The sequence below is a fragment of the Passer domesticus genome, chromosome 1 (assembly GCF_036417665.1).
Source record: "Passer domesticus isolate bPasDom1 chromosome 1, bPasDom1.hap1, whole genome shotgun sequence".
NCBI classification, from domain to species: domain Eukaryota; kingdom Metazoa; phylum Chordata; class Aves; order Passeriformes; family Passeridae; genus Passer; species Passer domesticus.
In genome coordinates, this window is record NC_087474.1 from 110,099,306 (window position 1) to 110,121,697 (window position 22,392).

The window sequence follows — 22,392 nt, forward strand, 5'->3', positions numbered from 1 at the left end:
TTTGTACCTCATCAACCCCCTGCAGGTTAGAAAAGCCATCATTTGTTATAGGGGAGTGTATGTAAATAGTTCTGCTGACATGATGAGGAATGGTAAACGTAAAATTCTTTTTGCTTTTTAAAGCTTTTTTTTTTAAGTTTCAGTACAGATTAGAATGAAAGCAATTATAGGGAAGAGTTCTTTTTTTGGTGTGATACATTTCTTTGGGAGTTTTATGTTTGGGAGTTGCATATATGCAGTGTAGTGTTGTAATTAATTTTAAACCATACAGGACTCAGAAGTCTCTTAAGCATAGTAATTGTCAATAATTTTCTGTTGACTGTACATATATACATTTTGTATTGAAAAAATAAAAGAATCATGTACTTTTTTTTTCTTTAAGGTCTGTTGGGTAACATGGAATAATTTTTAAGAGTCCAGTTACCTTTGTTAGTTGGGAATTTGATTCATTTTATTGGAAGATCAATGTCATCTTCTACACCTGTGTCGTGTAATGACAAGGAAATGGGAAACGCAGTTCTTTGCAAAAGTGGCCAAACCTTTTGAATTCAAATGGGATTGTGTTTTCAATATTTTTCAGTTTTCAGTAAAATTATGTTCATCAGAGTAGAGAGTAGATGTAAAAAGCCTTTGCTTAGTTGGCACAGAATGCTGTGTTATGCAAGCATCTCTGATTAGTGTCTGTCTTGTCATTAGATTATGTGCAAAATGGCCTCCATGGTTGGAAAGGACATCACGGAAAGACTTGTGCTTCCCAGGTTCTGTGAGATGTGCTGTGACTGCAGGATGTTTCATGTTCGTAAGGTATGAATTATGAGCATCTGGTCTAGATTATCTGTGAAAAAATGTGTCATGTGCTTGGAACTTGCATGTGACTAAGAAACTTTCCTGGTAGATCTCATTTGTGACATGTGTAAGTGAAAGCTGTGAGGGTTTTTGTATCTCTCATTTCCACAAGTTTTAATATTTGACACTGAGATGTTTTTCCAGAATCACTACCTTTATTACTAGAAACAAAGGAAGAATCTGCTTGTCCTTATGCTATAGATAGCTGCTGTGTGATTGGGCATTTGTCCTTATGGTTGTGTTGGTAATCAGGAAAATGTGAAGCATCTGTGGCTGATACAGCATCAGCCACCTGAGCTCATATCTCTGTGCACAGATGGAATTAAAGATGCTCATCTTCATCACAGATGAAGTAAACCAGTATTCCATCACGATGTTTAGGTGTGGAGGCTGCACTTTGGTCTCACCCTGCCATTGAATAGCTTATTTCTCTTGATAGCTGCATGTGTTCTTTAATGTGACAGCACCTCAAATACATTTTATACTCTTTTATTTTCATTTAAGTTGTGAGGTTCTTCTATGATTAAAAAAAGGCTGACTAATTTTGAAGAAAATTATTTATTTTTGAAAAGCTATGGAAATTGATGGAATGGGGAAATAGCTCATAATGAGTTTGCACCAAAACACGTTTTTCTGATTTTAAGAGTTGTGGGGGCTTTTTCCCCTTTGGATTTTGCTGTATTAAAACTGTGATCTTAGTCTTTATTTTTTGCATTGTGTCTGCAAGGTATGTGCAGCCAATTTTGGAGATATCTGCAGTGTGGTTGGACAGCAAGCCACTGAAGAAATGCTGGTAAGCCATTTCTTAAGGGGTTTTTCTTCTTAATACAATTCAGAAGTGGAGCCAGACAAGCTACAGAAGAAGGGCAGTTCATGAGAGATTGCAGATACAGGGGAGCATGGCAGGGGGGATAAAGTGCCGGGAGTGGTGAGGCTTGTGTATTGGTATAATCTTTTCAAGTCACTTTTCGTGCCTCAAACAGCCTGCTGGAAAGGAAGGAAAGAGAAAGAAAGGTAAAGGAAGTAAGCAAATGTCAGAAATAACAAATGAAATAAAGGAGAGACAGACAAATTCAAAATGGAAAAGCAGGGAAGTGGATGGAGTGATGAGAACAGGGTGAGAACTGTGCACACATTCCTGTGGTGGGTCCGGGAAGCTAGTAGATGTTGATAGATTTGGAGACATGACAATGCTAGGGAGCAGAAATCAGTTTGGCAGGCTCTGGGATCCCTCTTAAAGCTTTCTCCTCTTGGGAATGTGGACAGTGAGCTTGTTGAGGGCCAGCAGAGGCCCTGAATTAGCAAGGGACTTACATGGACAGAGTGTAAATGCAGGCATGACTTCAGCCAGAGGCTCTGCAACTTTTTGCGGTTGGCAGTGTTGAGACAGGTAGGCCTGTTGTGGCTCTCAGGCCATTTTTTATGCTCTTAAAGCATTTGCTGCATTTTTCTCTAGCTATAGAGTGATTTAAGTCATTTGTAGTGAAGTTTAGTTGTGTGGATTTGCATCCCATATGCTTCCTGATTTGGGCTGTGAACTGATTTCTCTCACACAACTGCCTTTGTAGTGATTAGTGTAATGAATTTGGATTAAAACTTTGCAGAGGGTGCATTACTATGAAATAAAAAGTGATTATTATTTCATCTGAAAGCAGTAAAGTGTGGCAGGACAGCTGGGCTTCTCTTTCTATAACAGAAAATGCCAATTTCTGCTCTTCTTGGATTATTGTTAGGAAAAAAGAGGGATGTAAAAAGCTGAATGATAAAGCTTCATTTTCTAATCTAAAAGCTTTTTTTTATTAGAGGCAAAGTCCAGAATACTTGGCTGCAGAGAGCAGGAACAGCTGAACATCAATAACTGTGAACAAGGCTGTAGGATCAGTTAGATTTTGTCACTGTGCCTGTTGCAAAGCCAAGGCAGCTCTGCATGTCTGTGCCTCACCTGCACTCTGTCCACCCTTACCGTTACTGTATCCAAAAAGCCCAATCACCTGAGCACCTTCAAAATGCTTCAGTTTTATTAGTAAAACCACTGCTCTGTTCAAACATGTTTTCTCTTGAGCAAATGCAGTCTTTCTCTCATTCCCCCGTTCCTCTTTGCAGTTAATTTCCGGCATTGTAGGAGAGAGGGTGTTGATAAATCTAACAATGAAAAGTGTAGGTAGAAAAGGAAGTTTTTTTCTTTCTGAAGATGCTGTTCCTTTGCATTTCAGTAAGAATCTTACAAAAAAAATCTGAAATGGTCTCTCGCAGGTAAAATGTTAATCATAGAATCAAAAAATGTTAAGGTTTGGAAGAGACCGTAAAGATCATCTAGTTCCAGCCTCCCCTGTCATTGGCAGAGATGGCTTCCACTTGATCAAGTTATTCGAGACTTTATCCACCTGGCCTTGAACACTTCCAGGTTTGGGGCATCCACGATCTACCTGGGCAGTGTGTTCCAGTGCTTTACCACCCTTGCAGTAAAGAATTGCTTCCTAATAATGCACCAGTATTATTTTTCTTGTGCCTGCTTTAAAAGAATGGTGTAGACCTGAGGTCTTGTCTTATGATAGGTTTGTTGGTCTTGGAGGTATATTTGAAGTCGGACTTTTTGGGGTTATAAATCAGGTTTAAGAGTTAGTACTTCCTTGCTATTCTTTAGACAGGTGAATTTTTCTTATCTGTATCTATAAGTAATATGAAAGCAGCAGATTAGCAGCATGGTGCTACTGAATGTGTGCTCTTTGTCTTGCAAATTTTAACTTGTGCATCTGAGTATGAAGGTGGACAACCAGGTGAAGAAAATGAATGTGAAAAGAGAACTTGTTTTGAAACAAGTGCTGCTTATTAAGACTTGCAAACTCACTCACTGTATTCCTAACAGCTGCCAAGGTTTTTCCAGCTCTGCTCTGATAATGTGTGGGGAGTTAGGAAAGCCTGTGCTGAGTGCTTCATGGCAGTTTCTTGTGCAACGTCACAGGAAGTCCGGAGGACAAAATTGTCAACCCTTTTTATTAATTTGATTAGTGATCCTTCACGATGGGTAAGAATTGCTTTTTATTTTTTGAATAGCTGTCATATTTGAAGGATTTTACTGCAATACTCTATATGGAACTTCTCATGGGTAATCTAACCTATTCCATACACCTCCAGCAAAATTGTTCTTAAACTGGTTAGTTCATTGATAGGTGTAGAGAGTCCCTCACATTTTTACAGCAGCATGTAAGAAAAACTCTGTCAGTGGAGTAGCTTTTTTTAGCTACAGAATTGCCTGTGTCTTAACATTGCTGAGAATCATTAACAAAACTGAAAAAATAATTATGATATACTTGTTCTTCTTCAGGTTCCCTACCATGTTGTTTATTGAGGGAGGGTGTGGTGGAGTTTGCAGTTGGTTTGGATGTTAATTGGTTTTGGGTTTTGTGGGTGTTTTGGATGTTGGGGTAGGAATGGTGGGGAGTTTGTTATCAATGAAATTTTTATTGTTTCTTAAGTGATGGGTTTTTGTTTGTGGTTTTTTTAGGGAGGTTGGGTGGGATTTTTTGTTGTTGGGAGGGGGGGAAGGTTGGTTTTTTGTTTGTTCGGGGGTTTTTTATTTGCCATCTTGAAGATTTACTCTTAAACCTTAAGTTTGTTACTAAGCAGACAGCTTCCAAGAGCAAAGGATCATCTTCACAGAAGCATGAGCTCATGGATCTTGGAAAGTCATGCAAGTTTTAGTCCAGCAGAATTAATCAAAATTGAGATAGAGAATTCTTGAGAAGAGGAGAATAAATAGTAAGAGAAAGGAGGAGCAAATGCACTGCATAGCCAAATAGGAAAGGGAAATAAATATAATGCTTATCAGTCAAATTTCTGAAAGTGAAATGTCTGTTTACTGTACATGATGTTTTTTTCCTTTTAGGTTGTTAAAATTCTGAGCTGAGCTCTCAAATTTACTTGCTTCTATTATCTAAACAGATTCTTCCTCCTTTGGTTGTGGGGAATAAGCCTGTCAGTTTAGTAACCTGTGATTTAACTGGTTTCACCTTGCTTTTTCATTTTTCTTAACATTTTTTTTCAAACTTGGCACTCTGTAGACATCTGGCTGATTCCTTCCAGACAAGAGCCTCTGCTCTTGATTTCCGTAGTAGGCTTACGACCCTTTCAATTCCTAGTAGCAGGCATTTTATGTTTTACAGGACAGCAAGATTTATATATACAATTTTGTTTTTTCACCTTGGGCCCTTTCCCCTAGGTTCGCCAAGCAGCTTTTCAGTCTCTGGGGCCTTTTATATCAACTTTTGCTAATCCATCCAGCAGTAGCCAGTACTTTAAAGAAGAAGATGGTAAAAACCCAGAAGATTGTGATTCTGCACAGGAAAACAGGTAAATTTGCTAAATCTACAAATTATTTTTGCCTCTGTGTTCTTCTTCTCCATGAACTGTTAGTTTTTCTAACTTTCCTGGATGAATTGAATATTTGGTAAATGGAAAGATCCGGATCTTCTCATCTTCACAGACCAGAATTAGGATATATGTTCTGTGGTGAGATGACTGACTTGATAGACAAGGGAGAGCAGTGTGTACTGTGTACCTGGATTTTTTTTTGACATGGTCCCCTGTAAGATCCTTGTGGAGAAGCTGCTGAAGTTTGGGTCAGATAAGGAGATAGTGAGGTGGGCTGAGGCCTGCCTGCCGGGCTGGGCCCACGGGCGCTGGTCAGCAGCGCGTAGTTGGAGGTCACTGACTGATCATGTATGAGATGGATCCTGTCCTGTTTAGCATCCTCTTTAGGGATCTGAATGGTGGAGCAGGGTGTAGCCTCACAGGTCTGCTGATGACACAGAACCAGGAGGAGTGGCTGCTTCACCCACAGGGTCGTGCTGCCATCCAGAGGGAGACCTGGAGAGGCACACTGGAGAGGGTGCAGTGAAGGGCCACAAAATGACAGGCTGTGGCATCTCTCCTATCAGGAGAGTCTGAGGGAGCTGGGACTTCAGCCTGGAGAAGAGAGGGCTCACTGGGGGGTCTTACCAATGTTCATAAACACCTGAGGGGAGAGTGAAAAGAGAATGAAGCTGGACTCTTCAGTGGTGCTCAGTGGCATAACCAGAGTCAATGGCCACAACCCCAAACAGAGGAGGTCCCTTCTGAACATCAAAACCCATTTTTTTTGTACTGTGAGGATGACTAAGCACTGGCAAAGGTTGTCCATAAGGGCTGTGGAGTATCCGTCCTCTGATGGATACTGCCTCAAAACCTGTCTGGACACAAGTCCTGGGCAAGTGGTTCTGGTTGCCCCTACTTGGAACAAGGAGGTTGGCCCAGGTGGCTTCTAGAGGTCCCTTCCAATCTTCACCCTGTTGTGGTTCTATGACTTCTGTTTTGCTATGGTGTAAATAAATTTACTTTGACAAATAACAGGTTGAGAGCATGTGTGTGAATTTTCAAGACCATAACAAGTCTATTTTGGTTTTTTAATGTCCATTTTGTTTGGCATTCAACAGTGAGCAAGTCAGGACCACAGAAGATGGCACAACGGATGAAGAGCACAACAGGACAGAGGATCTGTCTTCACATTGTGATGATAGCGATGATTTTGCAACAAAACTTGAAAATGTCATAGAAGATCAAAATACAGTGTCAAATAATTCCAAGAGGGAAAGTGATTTCCAGACTGAATCATCCTTCCATTGCACTTTGCCTTCAGAATCTTGTGGGGAAATGGCAGATGAGAACGAGCAAAGTTCTCATTGCTGTACAACAGATGTGCAGGAGGCTGGGCTGAATTCACAGGAAACCTCTCTTTCAGAGCAGGAGTTATACAACTCTTTCCATTTCTGGAGGACTCCACTTCCTGAAATAGATATTGACTTTGAGCTTCAGCAGACTTCTGATATAAAACTCGATAGAGAAATTCAGGAACTCACTATGCCAGTGTCTCCAAGCATTCCTATGGCAACAAAGAAGGAATTAGAAGAAATGATAGAAAATTTGGAACCCCATATAGATGATCCAGATGTTAAAGGTATGGTGAAGATACTGAAGCATTTTTAATGTTTGGAGATATGTGTATGTTGCTTCAGTAGTTTCTGCTTTAACCTCTTAGTTGTTCTAAAAGTCAGAAGTACTGTTTTCTCCTGGTCCTCAAAGAGACTGGGGAAAATTGGTAGTCAACTAAAACGGAATTTGCATTTGTGTAAAGATGTTTAAAAGGAGTATAATTCCTTTTATAAACTGAATGCATGTGCAGTTAGCAGTATAAAGTTCTGACTGCCTGTTTTGACATTATAATCAAATAGATGGTTCAAAGGCATAAGCTGTTGATAAGCAAGTTTATTTCTAATTAGCATACATGCAAAATGAGGCAGATTAAGAGGGTTTTATTTTTTTTAATTATCAGTGTGAATTATGGTTTTCTTTTCACACATTATCCGTTTGATTTGGATGAAATAGTCTCCATTTTTTTCTGCAAGGGCTTTTTTATTGCAGTCACATGTATATAGCTTTAATGAGACAAGTTTGTCAGATCAGGCTGATTATTGATCCAAGCTGAGTTCTTGAAGTGAACACACATTCTCCATTTTAAAAGCTCTTGAAGAATGGAGAAGGGTTTCATAAGTGTGACAAGGTGGTGGAGCAGCTCTTCAGAGACACCTCCTCAGCTAAAAGGACTTGGCTCTTCTACAGATACTTACTGGAAATAGGTTTTTCTTGGTATTCATATGCTGAATAAATTCTAAGACATATTGGGCTTGAGTGTTGCTGTCAAAAAGTCTGGAGGTGCCACTAAGGAGGAAGCCATGTTGTTTTGGAGCTGAAGAATCTCTAGGAGGGAAGCATGCCTCTATACCAGAAAAAGTAGGAGGAAAAGAAGGGGCAAGTTGGGGAAAAATATTTTAGAATAAACTGATACTGCTTTCAACTTCGTTTTATTGTTAGTAGGTTGATATGCTAATAACTTTTCTTAAATCCATTTTGTACTTTTATTTAATAACTTATTAAGTCGGCAGATAAAACTTTGCTTTAGGAGTGCTTTGGGCACTAAGGAAAGAGGTAAGAAAAAATTTCACCCTTGCTAATGACTTCAGTCTTCATATAACCCATCTCTGAAGCCAGCTGCAGAAGCTTGCAGTGCTGTTCAGGTTTACTTTATAAAGCTGTTGTGCCTATAGTTAGAGAACATACCTTAGTGCATAAATTACAGTGGTTTATGTAAGCATGTAGTTGTACATCCAGAATCGTCCTGTGTTACGAGTTTGTTTATCATGTGTTCATGTCTTGTTTTGGAGCAGGTTTTTGGAATTCTTTTTGTTTGTTTGTTGGCCTCTTGACTGGGTGTCAGGAGATATTCTGTGGAGTTATTGACCAACATTTGCACATTTAAGTGTAAGAAAACTGTTACTAGGTTGTCAACACCATGGGTTCCCCCACTCTGACTTGGTCAAGGCTGTGTAGTGAAACCCCATAAAACATTCCTCCTAAATCTTCTACTCTTTTTCCTCTTGCCTGTGCTCTTGTTATTCAGTCCAAGTACTTGAGAAGCTGGAATTTAACAACATGCCAGTTTCAATTTAGTAACATTGCAATTTTAATTTTGCACAAAGTGCAAGTAGTATTAATTTTACATGCTTGTCTCAAACACTGTGGCACACATAGAAGTGGTAGAGATCCATACTGTAGTCTCTGAGTAGCTGACTTAATGCCTGTGTTTTGAATCTTACACTTGCCAAATTGTGACAAAAGGTAGGCTTGCTCTGGGGGTGATCCAGAAGATCAGAGCCCTGTCTCTTTGCTCGTGGCAATATAATCTAAAACTGTTGTTGCAAACTGATGCTATAAATATTCAGTCAAAAGCTTGTCTTAGTTTGTTTTCCTGGAAATTTTATGAAACTACCTAATTTCACAGATAATTCTGTCTCCAGTATACATGGCTTACAATGTATGCCAAACAGCTTTGGTCCCAAATGGTCTGTAGGGTCTTACCCTGCCTGCACTTCCCCTCTCTGCAAAGCTGGCCATTATGTTTTTGAGTCTTGTACTGTGAGTAGGCTTTGCTTTGACAGCAATGACTGAGCAAGCTAGGAGGGTTTTTTTTCCTCTCTTTATTTCTTTTTAAATTCCTGTGATCTTTTTCTTGCACTTATTTTCTTCATTGGCTTGCTGTCACCTAAGTCCTGGACTCCTGCTTCCATGCTGTGCTCCTGTCTTTATTGCTGCATTCCCAGCCAAGGGATGGGAGTGGAAGATGCTGTGTTCTCTGTGGTGGGTAAGTGGAGGCCTGCCATACTGGAGAGCTTCCATGGGTACACATCTTCTGGCTTCTATAGCAAATTGGCCAAGGATCCTGAAGGCATGACAAGATGAAGCGTGGTTTGGGAATGAGACTGCAGTGTATGATGTTTTGCATGTATCAGTAAGATAAAGCTGTTCAGATGACCTTGTCTCTGGCTGTACCTTGCCTATCTATGCTTGACTGTGCAAATTCAGTAGCCTTCTTTTGACATGGGTATTTGGTTATTTCTTTTTTCTTTTTTTTTTTTTTTTATGTTTTAGAAATTTATGAGAAGAAGAAAATTAATTCCTGTTGTGTAGAATCATAATGGCACAGGGTTTTTAAAGTTTCTTAAGATCATAGTGAATTTTTATTATTTGACTTTATAGGATATCTAATGGTGGTAATAAGGTGCTGTTCTTCACTAGGTCAATCAGAGGAGGTTGATTATTTCTATTTTGCTAGTTGGTTTCAGACCCCATCCCTGACAGCTGAGGCAGATGTGATTTGGTGCTGGAGTTTGGCCAGCAATTATTTTTTCTGAGTCAGAAAAATAGGAGGTTTTTTGGGTTTTCTTAGTGGTTTTTTTTTGTTGTTCCTTCCTCCCATCACCCTCTGCTTTGCACTGGATTTTCATCTCTAGCAGCTACTATACCTTTGTACCCCTATCCCCTTCCCTTCACTTGTATTCCCCTTCCTATTTCCTTTTTTTATTTTTCTTTCTCTTTCTTTCTGGGTTTGGCATTCCTCTGCTTCACATGTCCCCATTCACCCTTCTGTGTTGTGTGAGTTGCTTCTCCCCTCACCTGCTTGCATCATTACAGCAGAAGTGTTGAGAAAGAATAACTCCGTTTTTATCTGAGGAGTACCTGAGTGTACCCTGCCAATGGGAAGAGTCAAAGGAAAGGCATCACCAGGTTGTGCAGCCCAGAGTATGGCATGTTCAGTGCATATCCCCATCTTCCAGATGTCTTGGATGCCAAACACTAAGGGGTCACTGTTTACATACACACTGGTCATGGTTGTGTGGTTTTGGTTTGGTGTTTTGTGTTGGGGTTTTTTTTTTGGGGGGGTGGTATTGGTTTGTTTGGGGTTTTCTGCAATGCACCTCAGTAGAGCAGTTTCTGTTTCAAGCCTTTGCTTCAAGGCATGGAGACTCCAGCAAAAACAGTTCTTTAACAGTAATCAGTAACCATCATAGAATATTTTTTTCCCTAATCTCGTTCTAAAGAAAAGGATAAACTGCTTCACCTGAATCTCACTCTTCACCTTGGGGCTTTCCTTCCAGAGCTAGATTATTGCCAAAGTGATAAATCTGAGTAATAGGTGGTTGAGCAGTAAGCAACCAAGATAGAGAGCCTGTCTTCTCACGGGCAACTGCTGGCTAGCAGAGCTACATGGGCTGTGCAAAGTGAAGCACTGCTATTGTAATCCCTCTCGAAAGGACCTTTCCAATCCACTGGCCAGACATCTGGAAGGTCTCAGACTGGGAGAATGGGAACTTGCACGTTCCTGTGAAGTATGCCAGCTTTTTAAAAATTATAACAGGGTCTTTTTTCAGGTCACGTTCTTCCAGTTCCCTGAGACTGCTGCTGTCTTCACTTCCTTCAGAGTTCGCTTTTCTTTCCTCAGATGTTTTTATTCTTTATTTTTCTTTCCACAGATGCTTTCTTCAACTGGCTTTATCTTACAGTCTGCATAGAAAGGGCTAAATCATGTAATGTCAGCTTTCCTTAATATTATTAGGGGGGATAGGGGAAGCCTGGCTTGCAGGCTACTGAGGCTAACTGTGGCCTAAGCCAGTTAGTTACAAGCTGCTTTACCAAAAGGAGACCTAATATGGACAAACCAGCCCAAATGTGGGGTCAATTGATCCCATTCCCTTATAAGAACTATGTTTATAAGTTAGGTTACTGGCACTGCCTGCAATAAAAGTCTAAAATATGTTGTTAATGGAACAGGTGAGGAGTAAGTGGAGAAGAAACTCTGTTCTTCTCTTTTAATTACATCATCTCTGTACCCATTATTGCAGCCCATAGCTTTTGCCTCTGAGTAAGAAGTAAGGCTAAGGAAGGCAGATCCTTTAGAAAAAAGAAAGAAAGGAAAAATAAAAAAAAAGAAACATCAATGTCTTCTAGTGAAACATCAGGAAAAACAGAAAACAACAATAAGGTTTATTGAAAGAACAGAAATTCCTGAAAACTGAGAAATTCAGTAAGACCAGATAAAAATGTGGCTTTGAATTTACAGATTGTACCAGTTATTTTAGGATGCAGGTACAGTAGCCAAGACTAAATATTTTTTTGTTTAAAAATACATCTCACCTGAAGCAAAAGTTGAAGAAAGAGTTAATGGTCTAAGATCCAGTGAACATTGCCTTTATCTGAGCAAAGCAGTTACCTGAGTTCGGTGCTATGTGCAAAACTGGCCTTTACACTCCCGTTTTTACTGATGGTAGTTGTGAAGGCTGGTTAGCCAGAATTCCCTTCTTGAAGGGGAATTCCTGAAAGGGGAGCCTTATCCTTTACTTGAATTTGAAATTATTTTCTGCAAACCACTGCCTGTCTCATGTCAGTAGGAAATCTCTTCATGAGAGATGAGAAGCAGCGGTAATGCTTGGCTCTTCTTTTAGCTAGGACCTGAAGGTGTCTGTGGATTAAGGACATTCACCTTTCAGTGAGTGGCAGCACTTAAGTCACAAATAAGCACTGAAAGAAGAAAGAAGGCACTTGCCAGTCAGTGAAATCCTTGGGAGTTTGGCTTCTCCTGTCCTTCATCCCCACATCGTGGGATTGTAGAATTGACAAGAAGCTGAGGAAATGCACATTTTTGTCATATTCCTTCTAGGGCAGGCAGAGGAAATCAGGATTGGTGTTGCCTCCATCCTGTTAAAGCAACCCCTAAGCAAGGGTGGTCCAGGTGTGCAGGCTGACAGTGGGGCATGGGTGGGGAATATGTCTTGGAAAATTCCCAATTACTGCCGTAGATACTTTTGTTACTGTAAGTAATATTTGGTGCTCTGTGTGGATTTTTCAGAAAATACATAAACAGTGTTGAAGCAGTATGTGTTCACCTAGTAGGGTAAGCTTTCTTCAAAGTGAAGGTGAGAGGAATGAACATTTTTCATGAAGTTGTCCTTCATGAAAGGGGTCTTCAAGAAAAATATCTCAATGTACAGCAGAATTATTTTTCATTTCCTTGTTTGATTTCTCTAAATTAAAATAGTTTGAAAATAAGCCAGGCATTTCTTGCTGTAGCATAGCCACTTATTTTGCCTGGTTTTGAGGGTGGTTTATTTAACATCTAAGTTTTGGGAAAATGTATTAACCTTGATCTTTTTTATCCTCATGGGTCTTAGAATACACAAGTTAATTGTCAGTGAAGTAATACTTAAAGGGTAAGGTTGTAGCAGTTTTATTAATATTAGAAACGGTAAAATTCCTTATTTTTATATGTTTATATGTAAATTATAATACATATATTTAAACTAGTTTTCATGTGTTTTATAGTGGAAGTATTAGTATTATGTTGGTTACACTTTAAGTTTTTCACATTTTGTTTTTCCTGTTGTTGAGGAATACAGTAATACAGTGAGAATATCCTTGGGTTATTTTATCAGAAATTGGACAGAGTTAGAGAGTTAGCATTGTGTATTGTAAAGAATTGTCTTTATTCCTGCTCATCAGACTCTACCAACAAACCAGTGAACCCACTTTTTGCTAGATGTAGCTAAGGCTTCTAATGTAAGATTTTGCCGAGTTAACAATTTTTGTTTCTTGTAACAGTTGTATATCATATCTGTTTCTTCTATCTACAAATGAATCCAACTTTGTTTAGTACTTGATAACAACCATATTCAAAATGCTGGAGGGAGAAATTCAGAATTCTGTAGTTTAGTATGGCAATATGGGATTAAAGAGAAGCATATGGGCTGTCGTGTAATTTCACAGTGAACATTTAAGAAACCTTAGAAAAGACAAAAATCTATGAGGAACAGATCTTCTGGATGGCTGGATAAATTTAATAAGTGAGGAGATTATTCCTTCCTGTCTTCTTGGAAAGAAGTGGAGGAGGAGAGTGGCTGGGTAGATCAATCTGCACTGAATTCTGTCACTTGCAGCTGAGATTGCCTCTGATATCTGATATCCAAGGAGCATTGCTCAGCAAAGCTTTTTCTAATTGCCAGTAAACAAGAGGGATGGAAAGCAAAGCACCCTCAGACCTGCTGATGTTTTCCAAAAGAGTGGATAGCACAGTATGAAGTGCTAATGCCTTCTTTAGATGAATAAGAGAACATCATACAGTGCAACCTTCTTATTTGTTTGGAGGATCCAAGAAGGCTGAAGTATTTGGTCTGGCATCTTTCTATACAGATTTTGCTTTAGAGTTGCTATTAAAACGTAAGAATTTAATGAAGATATATATAGGGAGGAACAATCTCTCAGAACTGAAATCCTTTGTGTATTACGAAACCTGTTCTCAATCTTTATTTGAATTACTTTGTCCCTTTTTCTTAGTCTCACCTCCCACAAATGGCCCAGTCTGTAAGTTAATATTCATGGGCTGTTCTGTCCCAAAAAACCTGTTTGCACCATTAATATTTACTAAAATTGTTAAAGAGCCGATCCTGCCATTACAGCAGTCTCCTTATTCATCTCGAATTACGGGGTTTGTTTGTTTATTTCAGCTTGAGGGACAAATTTCACTGGACTGTGGTTTGGTTGAGTACCCTAGAAAAAGAGTGGGGTGTTAATGTAGCGCTTAATTGGTCCCTAGTTTGGGATTTACCAATATGATCTTAAGTTGGTGTACCTCTCCTGTAGTTCCTCTGCCATCGTTCAGTTAATTAGTCTCTGTCTAAAAGGTGAATCTGTGGACTTGCTAAAAGTTTTACTGCGGTTTAGTCTCTCATGTATTTCTCTTTCATGTACTGCAGCACAAGTGGAGGTGTTGTCTGCTGCACTCAGAGCATCCAGTTTGCACCCTCAAGAAGAGACAATGGCCAGTGTTGGCAAGGGAACAGATTCACAGACTGAACTAACCATCAATGACCAACAAAGTTTTAAACCTATACTGGGTGATATTGTGCCTTTAATTGGTGACACTGTAGAGGTAAGAAGAGAGTTTTGTACTTTATGTTTTCCCATTAGGATTTCCAGGGCTCCAGTAACAGAGCTGTGATTTGCATTCATGTGATGATTGCAGCCAAATGCTTTCTACTTTTGGCTGGTGTGGCATTCCCTTTTGTTGGATGGTATTGAAGTGCTATACTAAAATGAAATGACTTGTGTTGGGTGCCTTTGTTTTTGCCAGTTCTGTGCCTGTCCATGTAAATTCTTTCAACTGTTTCTGTTAAAATCTCTGTTGTGACTGTTGCATTTGGAGATGTTTTAATGCTACCACATTTTATTAATGGGAAAGTGCCTTGATTAAAATAGATCCTGTACTGATAATGAGTGAATATTCTTCTCCAGTGCCCCTCCCTGAACCTGGAGAATGAGATACTTTGTTGCCTGTGAATTTATTTATAATTGTTTACTGGTCTGCATGAGAGAAGTTCAGGACCTGCAGCTGAGATGTTGTGTGGACTGAATCACAGAATCACAAGGTTGGAAGAGACCTTCAAGATCATTGAGTCCAACCCATGCCCTAACACCTCAACTAAACCATGGCTCCAAGTGCCACATCCAGTCTTTTTTAAACTCATCCAGGGATGGTGACTCCACCACCTCCCCAGGCAGACAATTCCAGTACTTTATCACCCTTTGTGTGAAAAACCTTTTCCTAATATCCAACCTATATTTCCCTTGACGCAGCTTGTGACTGTGTCCTCCCATTCTGTCAGTTGCTGCCTGGAGAAAGAGACCAACCCCCACTTGACTACAGCCACCTTTCAGGAAGTTGTAGAGAGTGGTAAGGTCACCCCTGAGTCTCCTTTTCTCCAGGCTAAACACCCCCAGCTCCCTCACAGGGAGTTCCTCACAGGGCTTGTGTTCCAAGCCCCTCACCAGCCTCGTTGCCTCCTCTGGACGCAGTCACGCGTCTCAACATCCTTCCCAAAGTGAGGGGCCCACAACAGGACACAGCACTCAAGGTGTGACCTCACCAGTGCCCAGTACAGGGGGAGAATGACCTCCCTGCTCCTGCTGGCCACACTATTTCTGATACAGGCCCGGATGCCATTGGCCTTCTTGGCCACCAGGGCACACTGCTGAAAGAGAAAGTTACTTTAGCAGTCAGTAACATTTTGAAGTTTTTTTCATTTACTTCTTCAGCCCTTCTCCCTGTTCCCTGCCTGACTGGTATTTGATACTCTTTTCTGTTCTTTGCTCTCTCAGGCCAAACCCACTACATTCACTGTATATAATGCCACAAGCTCAGGTGGTATTAAATGCTGTTGCTGTTGCAGAAAGCAATGGTTCCAAAATAGGCTCCATAAAACCAGAGCAAGTAATTTGTTGAATCATACTACTGAAATTGTGTTTTCCAGATGAAATTTAGACAAGTATCTTTGAAACGTCTAGGAGTTAATACCAGTTCATACCAGTTAATACCTTCTTTAATTAGAGTGGTGTTTCTTGATGGCATTTAATTAACTTTTTCTCTAAGCTGTTGGACTACCATCTAGACCAAAAATATACGAGGAGTTCAGGAATGTGACATTTACTTGGATACTGCTGGTGATACACAATTGTAATTTAACTCTACAAATGTGGTTTGTTTCAAAAATACCAGCCTGCCTCCAATTTCTTTATGTCAGGCTCAAAATGCTTTTTTTTTTATTATAGGATTTCTTCTTTCTAATGCTAACCTAAAATTACAGTGTACATTTATTCTCCATTCTTAAGAATTTTGGGGGATGGTGAGGGTGGTGTTTGTGCAGAGGGACCTGTCCTGTGTTTTGTGTTTTTGTATACAGAGTATAGTGCTAACAGAAAGTTTAAGAACCAGCCACATTGCTGGTATATGTTGATTTTGCATGTTTCAGTTTTACGCTTTAAAAGGATGCTCTTAATCTGTCAGTTTCTTGTTTGTTACTGGCACTGAATCAAGTCCTCATTTTACAAGTGAGCAGATATTATAGAGGTGACCTAGAATTCTGGGAATCAAGCTGTGATCTGTTGAGCAAGTAGACTGTTGCCCCTAGCAGTGAAGAGACCTCTGATTTTCACAGGTGGTTGATGGGATTTTTTAGTTTAGTCAGGGTTTTGTTGATTTGTTTCTTCTTGTCTTTTCTTGAGTTTTTTAAGTCTCAGCATAGCAGTGTGTCAGTAGGGTACTGGACACTTGAGAGAAATCAAACTCCAGCATTTTGTATTTGAATGCAGCCTGCACGGTTCTGCCCATACACCACTAAGCAAAACCACAGGCTGCTTGTCCTTTGGCAGCTGTATTGGCTCATAAAGGAGTTACTGCTGCATGTTAAAGAGAGATTCTCTATTCAAATGAAAATAAATGATGTAATAGAGTGGACCAGTAAGATTTTTGGGATATGATGAAGTTTGTTTGTTGAGGGCAGCTGTTTATTTTTTCTCAAGAGGCACTGTTTTTATTTTCTTTAGGTTATATGTTCTTTATAAGGGGATGAATGTTGGAGTCTGTTTTTATTTGGAGGTAGAGGGAGAATGGAAACTGGGCTAAAACCTTCCCACTCCTGTCTGGCACAAGTACCTCTCTCTAGTAAGAATAGGATGAATGCCAGGAGGAGGGGGACCCCTGACACTGGCCACTTCTTTGTTTGGGCCAGCTGCTCCATCAGGAAGCACCAGCACTGCCTGTCCTGGTGTGCAGCCCTTGACACAGAGCAGAGATCTTTGGAGCACAACCCCAGAGCTCTTGTTACACAGCCAGGGGAAGCTTAGCCTTAGAGATCTCTAAGGCCGTGGCAAAGATTTTGCATTTGGTACACAAGAAGCTTTCAGGCTAAACCCTGCTGAATTTTCATGTCCTGGCTCTGTGCAGTGCTCAGTTTGGTGTGTGCATGGATAAAGATGGAACTTCAGGGGTGGAGATAATGCATAACCTAAATACTGACTGATGGCTGTTGTTCTTCTCTGCTGAAGCTCTTCCTCTCTGGAATGCATATTTGATTTTGAAAGTGGCTGAGTGAAAATGTTCCCATCTGTGACACCCTCCATTATATTCAGTTGTTTGACTGGTTCAATCCATAAAGTGTGATTTTATTAAAGCTTAAGCTTTTGGAACTGAGCAGGGAATGTAAGATGGAGTATTTTCACTTTTATTCTAACAGAGTGGATGACTAACCTCTGCATCCATGCAAACTGGCAGCTCATGGAAGGCACTGTGGCTAGGTGTACTGGCTGCCTCATAATTCCTTGATTTGCAAGACATCAAAACTGGTGACTAGCAATGCTGAAAATAATCTCTTTTTCCGGGGGGAAAAAACCCAAACAAACAAAAGGCTAAAAAAGAGTGAAGGAGGAATTAACTGTCAGACTAAAAATCCTGCAGAGATAGTTTTCCAAGCCTCTGGAGGTTTTACAGTTGGAGCTGTGTGCTGCTGGACACATTTAGTTATGGAGTTGCTTGCAAATCTGTTCTCCCCTTGGGTCTTTAACACCTCCTTGCTGCTGCTTCCTAAGCCTGACAGGTGACATGGGCTGCTGTGGCAGAGATATGCAATTGCCTCACAGCTCTGCCTGTTCTTTATCACCTGTAATTATACCTCAGCAGCTAAAATTACAGCCCAGTGCTTAGATGAAAGCAGCTCGTGGAGAAGGAAAAAGCAACTGTCTGAAGTCAAACCAAGGAAGACAGATTATATCCTGGAGGCTTTTTTTTTGGAAGAAGTTTGTAGTTTGCTGGAAAATTCTCGTTGTCAAAATCTGAGCAGCTGGTGGAAGTAGGCATGTTCTGATTGCTTGTGTTGACCCTAGGAGCTCACCCTGCAGCATTTGTGAATAGATAGACCTTGGCTCAAATCTAGCAAAAATGCTTTTGTCCTGTTCCAGCACACAGCAGCCTGATCTGCTTTTCAGATATTCATTGCATTCTGCTTGAGATCCATGGTTTGTTAGCAAAGCCCATTGTATCTGGGGAGCTGCACTTGTACTGAAAGTGTTGATACTGCATCCCCCCAGCAGCACAGCTCACTGCAGCCCATCACACCTCTGCCACTCCTCAAGGCCCAGATGTGTAGCCAGGGTGCTAAAATGATTGCTGAAAAGGATTTTAATAGGGCTGCTGAGAGAAGTTACTACTCTTGTCAGCAGCTGTGGCCAAGTAGGACTCAGTTTTATAAGGTGAAGCTTGTCCAGAGAAGATTATAGAATAATCACCTCCAGGAAAGGTGCAACAGCATGAGTCTTATCAGGTTCTACTCTTCATTGTGAGGGTGGCTTTGTTATGACCATTTTCTAGCACAGATCCAAAGCAACAAATCCATCAAAATCAGCTGCAGGTGGTTTCTTACTTTCCATTCAGGGGAGAAGCAAAGGGCCCATATGTTAGTTATATTTTCCTTAATGCCGTCTCAAAAGTACTCCTCTCCTGTGATTTTCATTCCATAAGAACCAAAATGGAGCAGAGTAAGAGGAGCTTCTGTTTGAAATTGAAATCAGATTTATCTTGCAGACCTTTTGATTTTGGGCTGCAGCAAAATGGTATTTGATATTAATGCATATATTCCTTTAATCTAAGAAATAGACTCTGAGGCAAGGCATAAAGCACTTCTTTATGTTGGTATTTGTTTTGTGTTTAATCTTAGAGTGTGTTTTATGTGACCTTTTATTTTCTTTTTTTTCACAGAGTATGGATTCTACACTTCACTATATTCATAATGATTCAGATTTGAGTACCAACAGTAGTTTCAGCCCTGAAGAAGAAAGAAAATCCAAAGTACAGGTAAATGACAGTGACTTCTGGTTTTCCTATGTGTAGCAGATAAGTGGAATTTTTTTTAATATATATGGGTATTTCCTTTATCCCCTTTTTCATTCAGTCATTTCTGACATGATCTAGTTTCTGTTAAATATCTCTTAAGTAGTTTTAAAATAGTCCTTGTTTTCAGAGTCAATGGCTTCATTTAGCAGTTGCTTCTGTTACATTTATGCATGAGAGATGACAATATTATTTTGACATGAGATAACACTTGTCATAGATTTTCAGGCTCTGTTTCATTTGGTTTAGTTTTTGTTGGGAACCATGCTGTAATGGGAATTAAGTTATTGAGGAAACAGGATGGGGTTTTTTATTGCATGTTTTGAGAGGAACCACCCCCACCCCTTGATAGCTTTTTGCAGAGCAGTTTTGGGAGTGTTTCATTAAGCTGGAACTGCCTCTGATATTTTTTCCAAATGGAATCAAATGTTTGTTGTTCTGTAGTGTGCATCAGTGTGACTCCTTGACTGGGAACCTCAGTCCCTGCTTGTTCTTGTCAGTGGAGCTATTCAGCAGCTGTGTTAGGCAAATGCTCTTGTGCACCCCTTAATAGAGTCAGTCCCTGACACAGCTGAAGCAAAGGCAGTAGTAAAGAGGTTTTCACAGAATTTTGGTTCAGATGCTTTGATTCCTCAGTGGACAGAAGGATAGTTCTTCACCAGAGATCTCTTTGTCTCTGGAGAAGCCTTTTTCTCCCTGTTGACTGTTCAGGGAGTCTGGAAGCAGTTGAACACAATGTACTCTGCTCCCTCCCTTCCCTGCTCCCCAAGGCATTTTAATTTAGTTTTCTTTCTCCACCTTCTAAGATTTTGAGAGAATTAGGAAAGGTTTTTTGAGCAAATCACATCATTTGCTGTTTTACCTGTCTTCATGGATGACATAAAATGGCCAATTTGCACAACATGTGAGCCTGAATGTTTGCAAAGGGTAGAATGCAGTCTTTCCATTTCCTAGACTCCCTAAAGAGACTTGTCCATTTGCTCTTCTCTTGAGTTGGTCTGCATATTTCCAAATAGCCCCCAGTCATGTTATTGTTTCTTTGGAACCTTTTGGTGGAACTTAGCAGATACAAAACTGTTACGCTCTTATTAAGACACTGTAATTAAATAATATTCTGTAGTTGTGGGGAAAAAAATGGGAAAAGATTGCCCAGGAATTACAGTGAGCCTTATGAGGAGGCAGTGGAAATAGCGTGGATGCTGTGCCTTTGTCTTGCTGTAGGATGTTGTACCTCAGGCCTTGCTGGATCAGTATTTATCCATGACTGATCCGTCCCGCGCACAAACGGTGGACACGGAGATCGCCAAGCACTGCGCCTACAGCCTGCCCGGCGTGGCACTGACCCTGGGCAGGCAGAACTGGCACTGCCTGAAGGACACCTACGAGACTCTGGCATCTGACATGCAGGTGAGCTCAAGCAGTGAGCAGTCTGAAATGCTGAGATGTGACAAAGACTAGTTGGAACCTCTGTAATGATGTCTCTGGTTCACTGGATATTGGGATGCTGTGCTTTTTACACAGAGCTTTCCATCCCTGGGATTATCCTATAAGGAATGATGTTTCAGAGGAAACAAGGCGGGGGTGTGTGGTGCTCAGGCAGTAAAGAAATGGGTTGGTTAAAGTGGGAGATGGATCTCCAGTAGGAAAATGAGGACAAGTTTCCGATTTCCTGTGCATGCTTGAGATCTTATGGCAGTGTCTGGGAGCCTCCTAGGTTTGAGAGTTCGGGCTGTGCTGTGTGTGAGCAGACATGGCCCTGCAGGCATGTCTGGAGCTCAGTGAGTCAGCCTCACACCAGGCCTTGGTGCCACATCCAGTTAGTCATACAGGAATAACATCGCTATCACCATGCAGCAGCACTGCTGCTTTAAAAACAAATCCTGGAAATAGCAGCATTTTCCTTGTCGTCAGGTGGTAAGGAGGTGGCTTTTTGCATTTTGTGGTTAACAGTTGTTTCCCAGACCTCCTTTGTTTCCTTTTTTGGAGATGCTCTTTTTATTTTTTTAAATATTCTCAGACTGCTTCACCTCTGTTGAACTTGCTTCTTGCTCTGTCAGAGCAGCATTTCTCAGTGATACATTGTGAGTAATTTTATACATGGCTATTGCTCATGTTTTCCAGGCTCCTTTGCAGCCATTAAAACCAGCCAGCTAATAAATTTAAAACACAAGTATAAACAAATTGCCCCATGTTCAGAAGTGTCCAAAGCTTATCACCAGTCTAATCTGAATTAAGATTGGATCACCAAACCAGGGCAAAAGAACAGTGCCCATGCTAATTGGAAAGTGCTGGTTAAAGAATAGATGCTATTTTATTTTTAAAAGACTTTCTTGAAATAATTACTCAGATTAAACAATGTGCCCTCAATTTAGGGTGTCTGAAAGCTCCACTGGTCCTTGGGCTGCTAAGCACTGAGTGTGAAAGAAACTTTACCTATTATGGAAGCAAAAATATCCCAGCTGAAATATTGTGGGATATATATATATGTATTACTCATTTAATTTTAAAAACAGAATGAGAGAGTAGTAGCATGAAACTAATTTATGCTGAAGACTTTAAAGGAAAAAGTAATGTGTGCAAGAGCACTGATGTCAGGTATACTATTTTGCTTCCTAGCACCTGGAAAATGAAAATATTTTGATGACTTATATTTGAACAGTTCCTTGATATTCAGGTGGAAGAAATGATACCTTGTCATTTGTCTTCTCTTCCATTTTCCTTTTTTATTTCATTTCAAATTCCCAGTGTAATTTTCAATTTTTACATGAGACACTGTAAAGATATTTGTAAGTAGTGGAATTTGCTGGGAGCCCAGCTTGGATACCGACCCTCAGGTTTGACTGGAGCACTTTGGATCAATAACATTGTTTTATTTATGTTGCAGTGGAAGGTTCGGCGGACACTGGCATTTTCTATACATGAACTTGCTGTCATCCTTGGAGACCAGCTTACAGCTGGAGATTTAGTTCCTGTCTTCAATGGCTTTTTGAAGGACCTAGATGAAGTGAGGATAGGTGTGCTTAAGCACTTGCATGACTTCCTGAAGGTATGTCTGTGATCCTGCCCGTGTAACTCTGTGGCAATCTCTGCAGATATCTGTTGAATACTGGAATATATGTTGCAAGTGATCTGTGTTGCTGCTGCTTTATTTTCTCTGAAGAGCTTTGTTCATGTTTATTCAGTATATGATTTTTTTTTGGGGGACTCTAATCTGCCTACACGGCTTACTTGTCAAATTTCTGTAGAGGTTTCTCTGTAACTACCTCATTTCTGGAGCTGAGAGACACAAATCCTAAAACTATCTTTACTGTTTACGCCTCCTTTCTTAGAGTAAAAGAAGAGACTTGTCACATTTTCCTTTCAAGTAGGGCCCATGTGATTTTACAGTCGTAAGCATAACAGGGCTT

The 22,392-nt window shown here is 40.3% G+C and overlaps 1 protein-coding gene across 7 annotated transcripts in view; it reads left to right on the top strand.

Moving 5' to 3' along the window:
• Nucleotides 1-22,392, top strand: part of PPP4R1 (protein phosphatase 4 regulatory subunit 1) — a 62,988-nt gene that overhangs the window by 36,062 nt on the left and 4,534 nt on the right. For all 7 annotated transcript variants that reach the window (XM_064433650.1, XM_064433672.1, XM_064433661.1 and 4 more), the window contains 9 exons: nt 697-804; nt 1,574-1,639; nt 3,713-3,871; nt 5,066-5,196; nt 6,318-6,838; nt 14,022-14,197; nt 18,854-18,949; nt 20,207-20,392; nt 21,870-22,031. In XM_064433650.1, the coding sequence (XP_064289720.1) occupies nt 697-804; nt 1,574-1,639; nt 3,713-3,871; nt 5,066-5,196; nt 6,318-6,838; nt 14,022-14,197; nt 18,854-18,949; nt 20,207-20,392; nt 21,870-22,031 (1,605 nt within the window). The remainder of the gene's footprint in view (nt 1-696; nt 805-1,573; nt 1,640-3,712; nt 3,872-5,065; nt 5,197-6,317; nt 6,839-14,021; nt 14,198-18,853; nt 18,950-20,206; nt 20,393-21,869; nt 22,032-22,392) is intronic.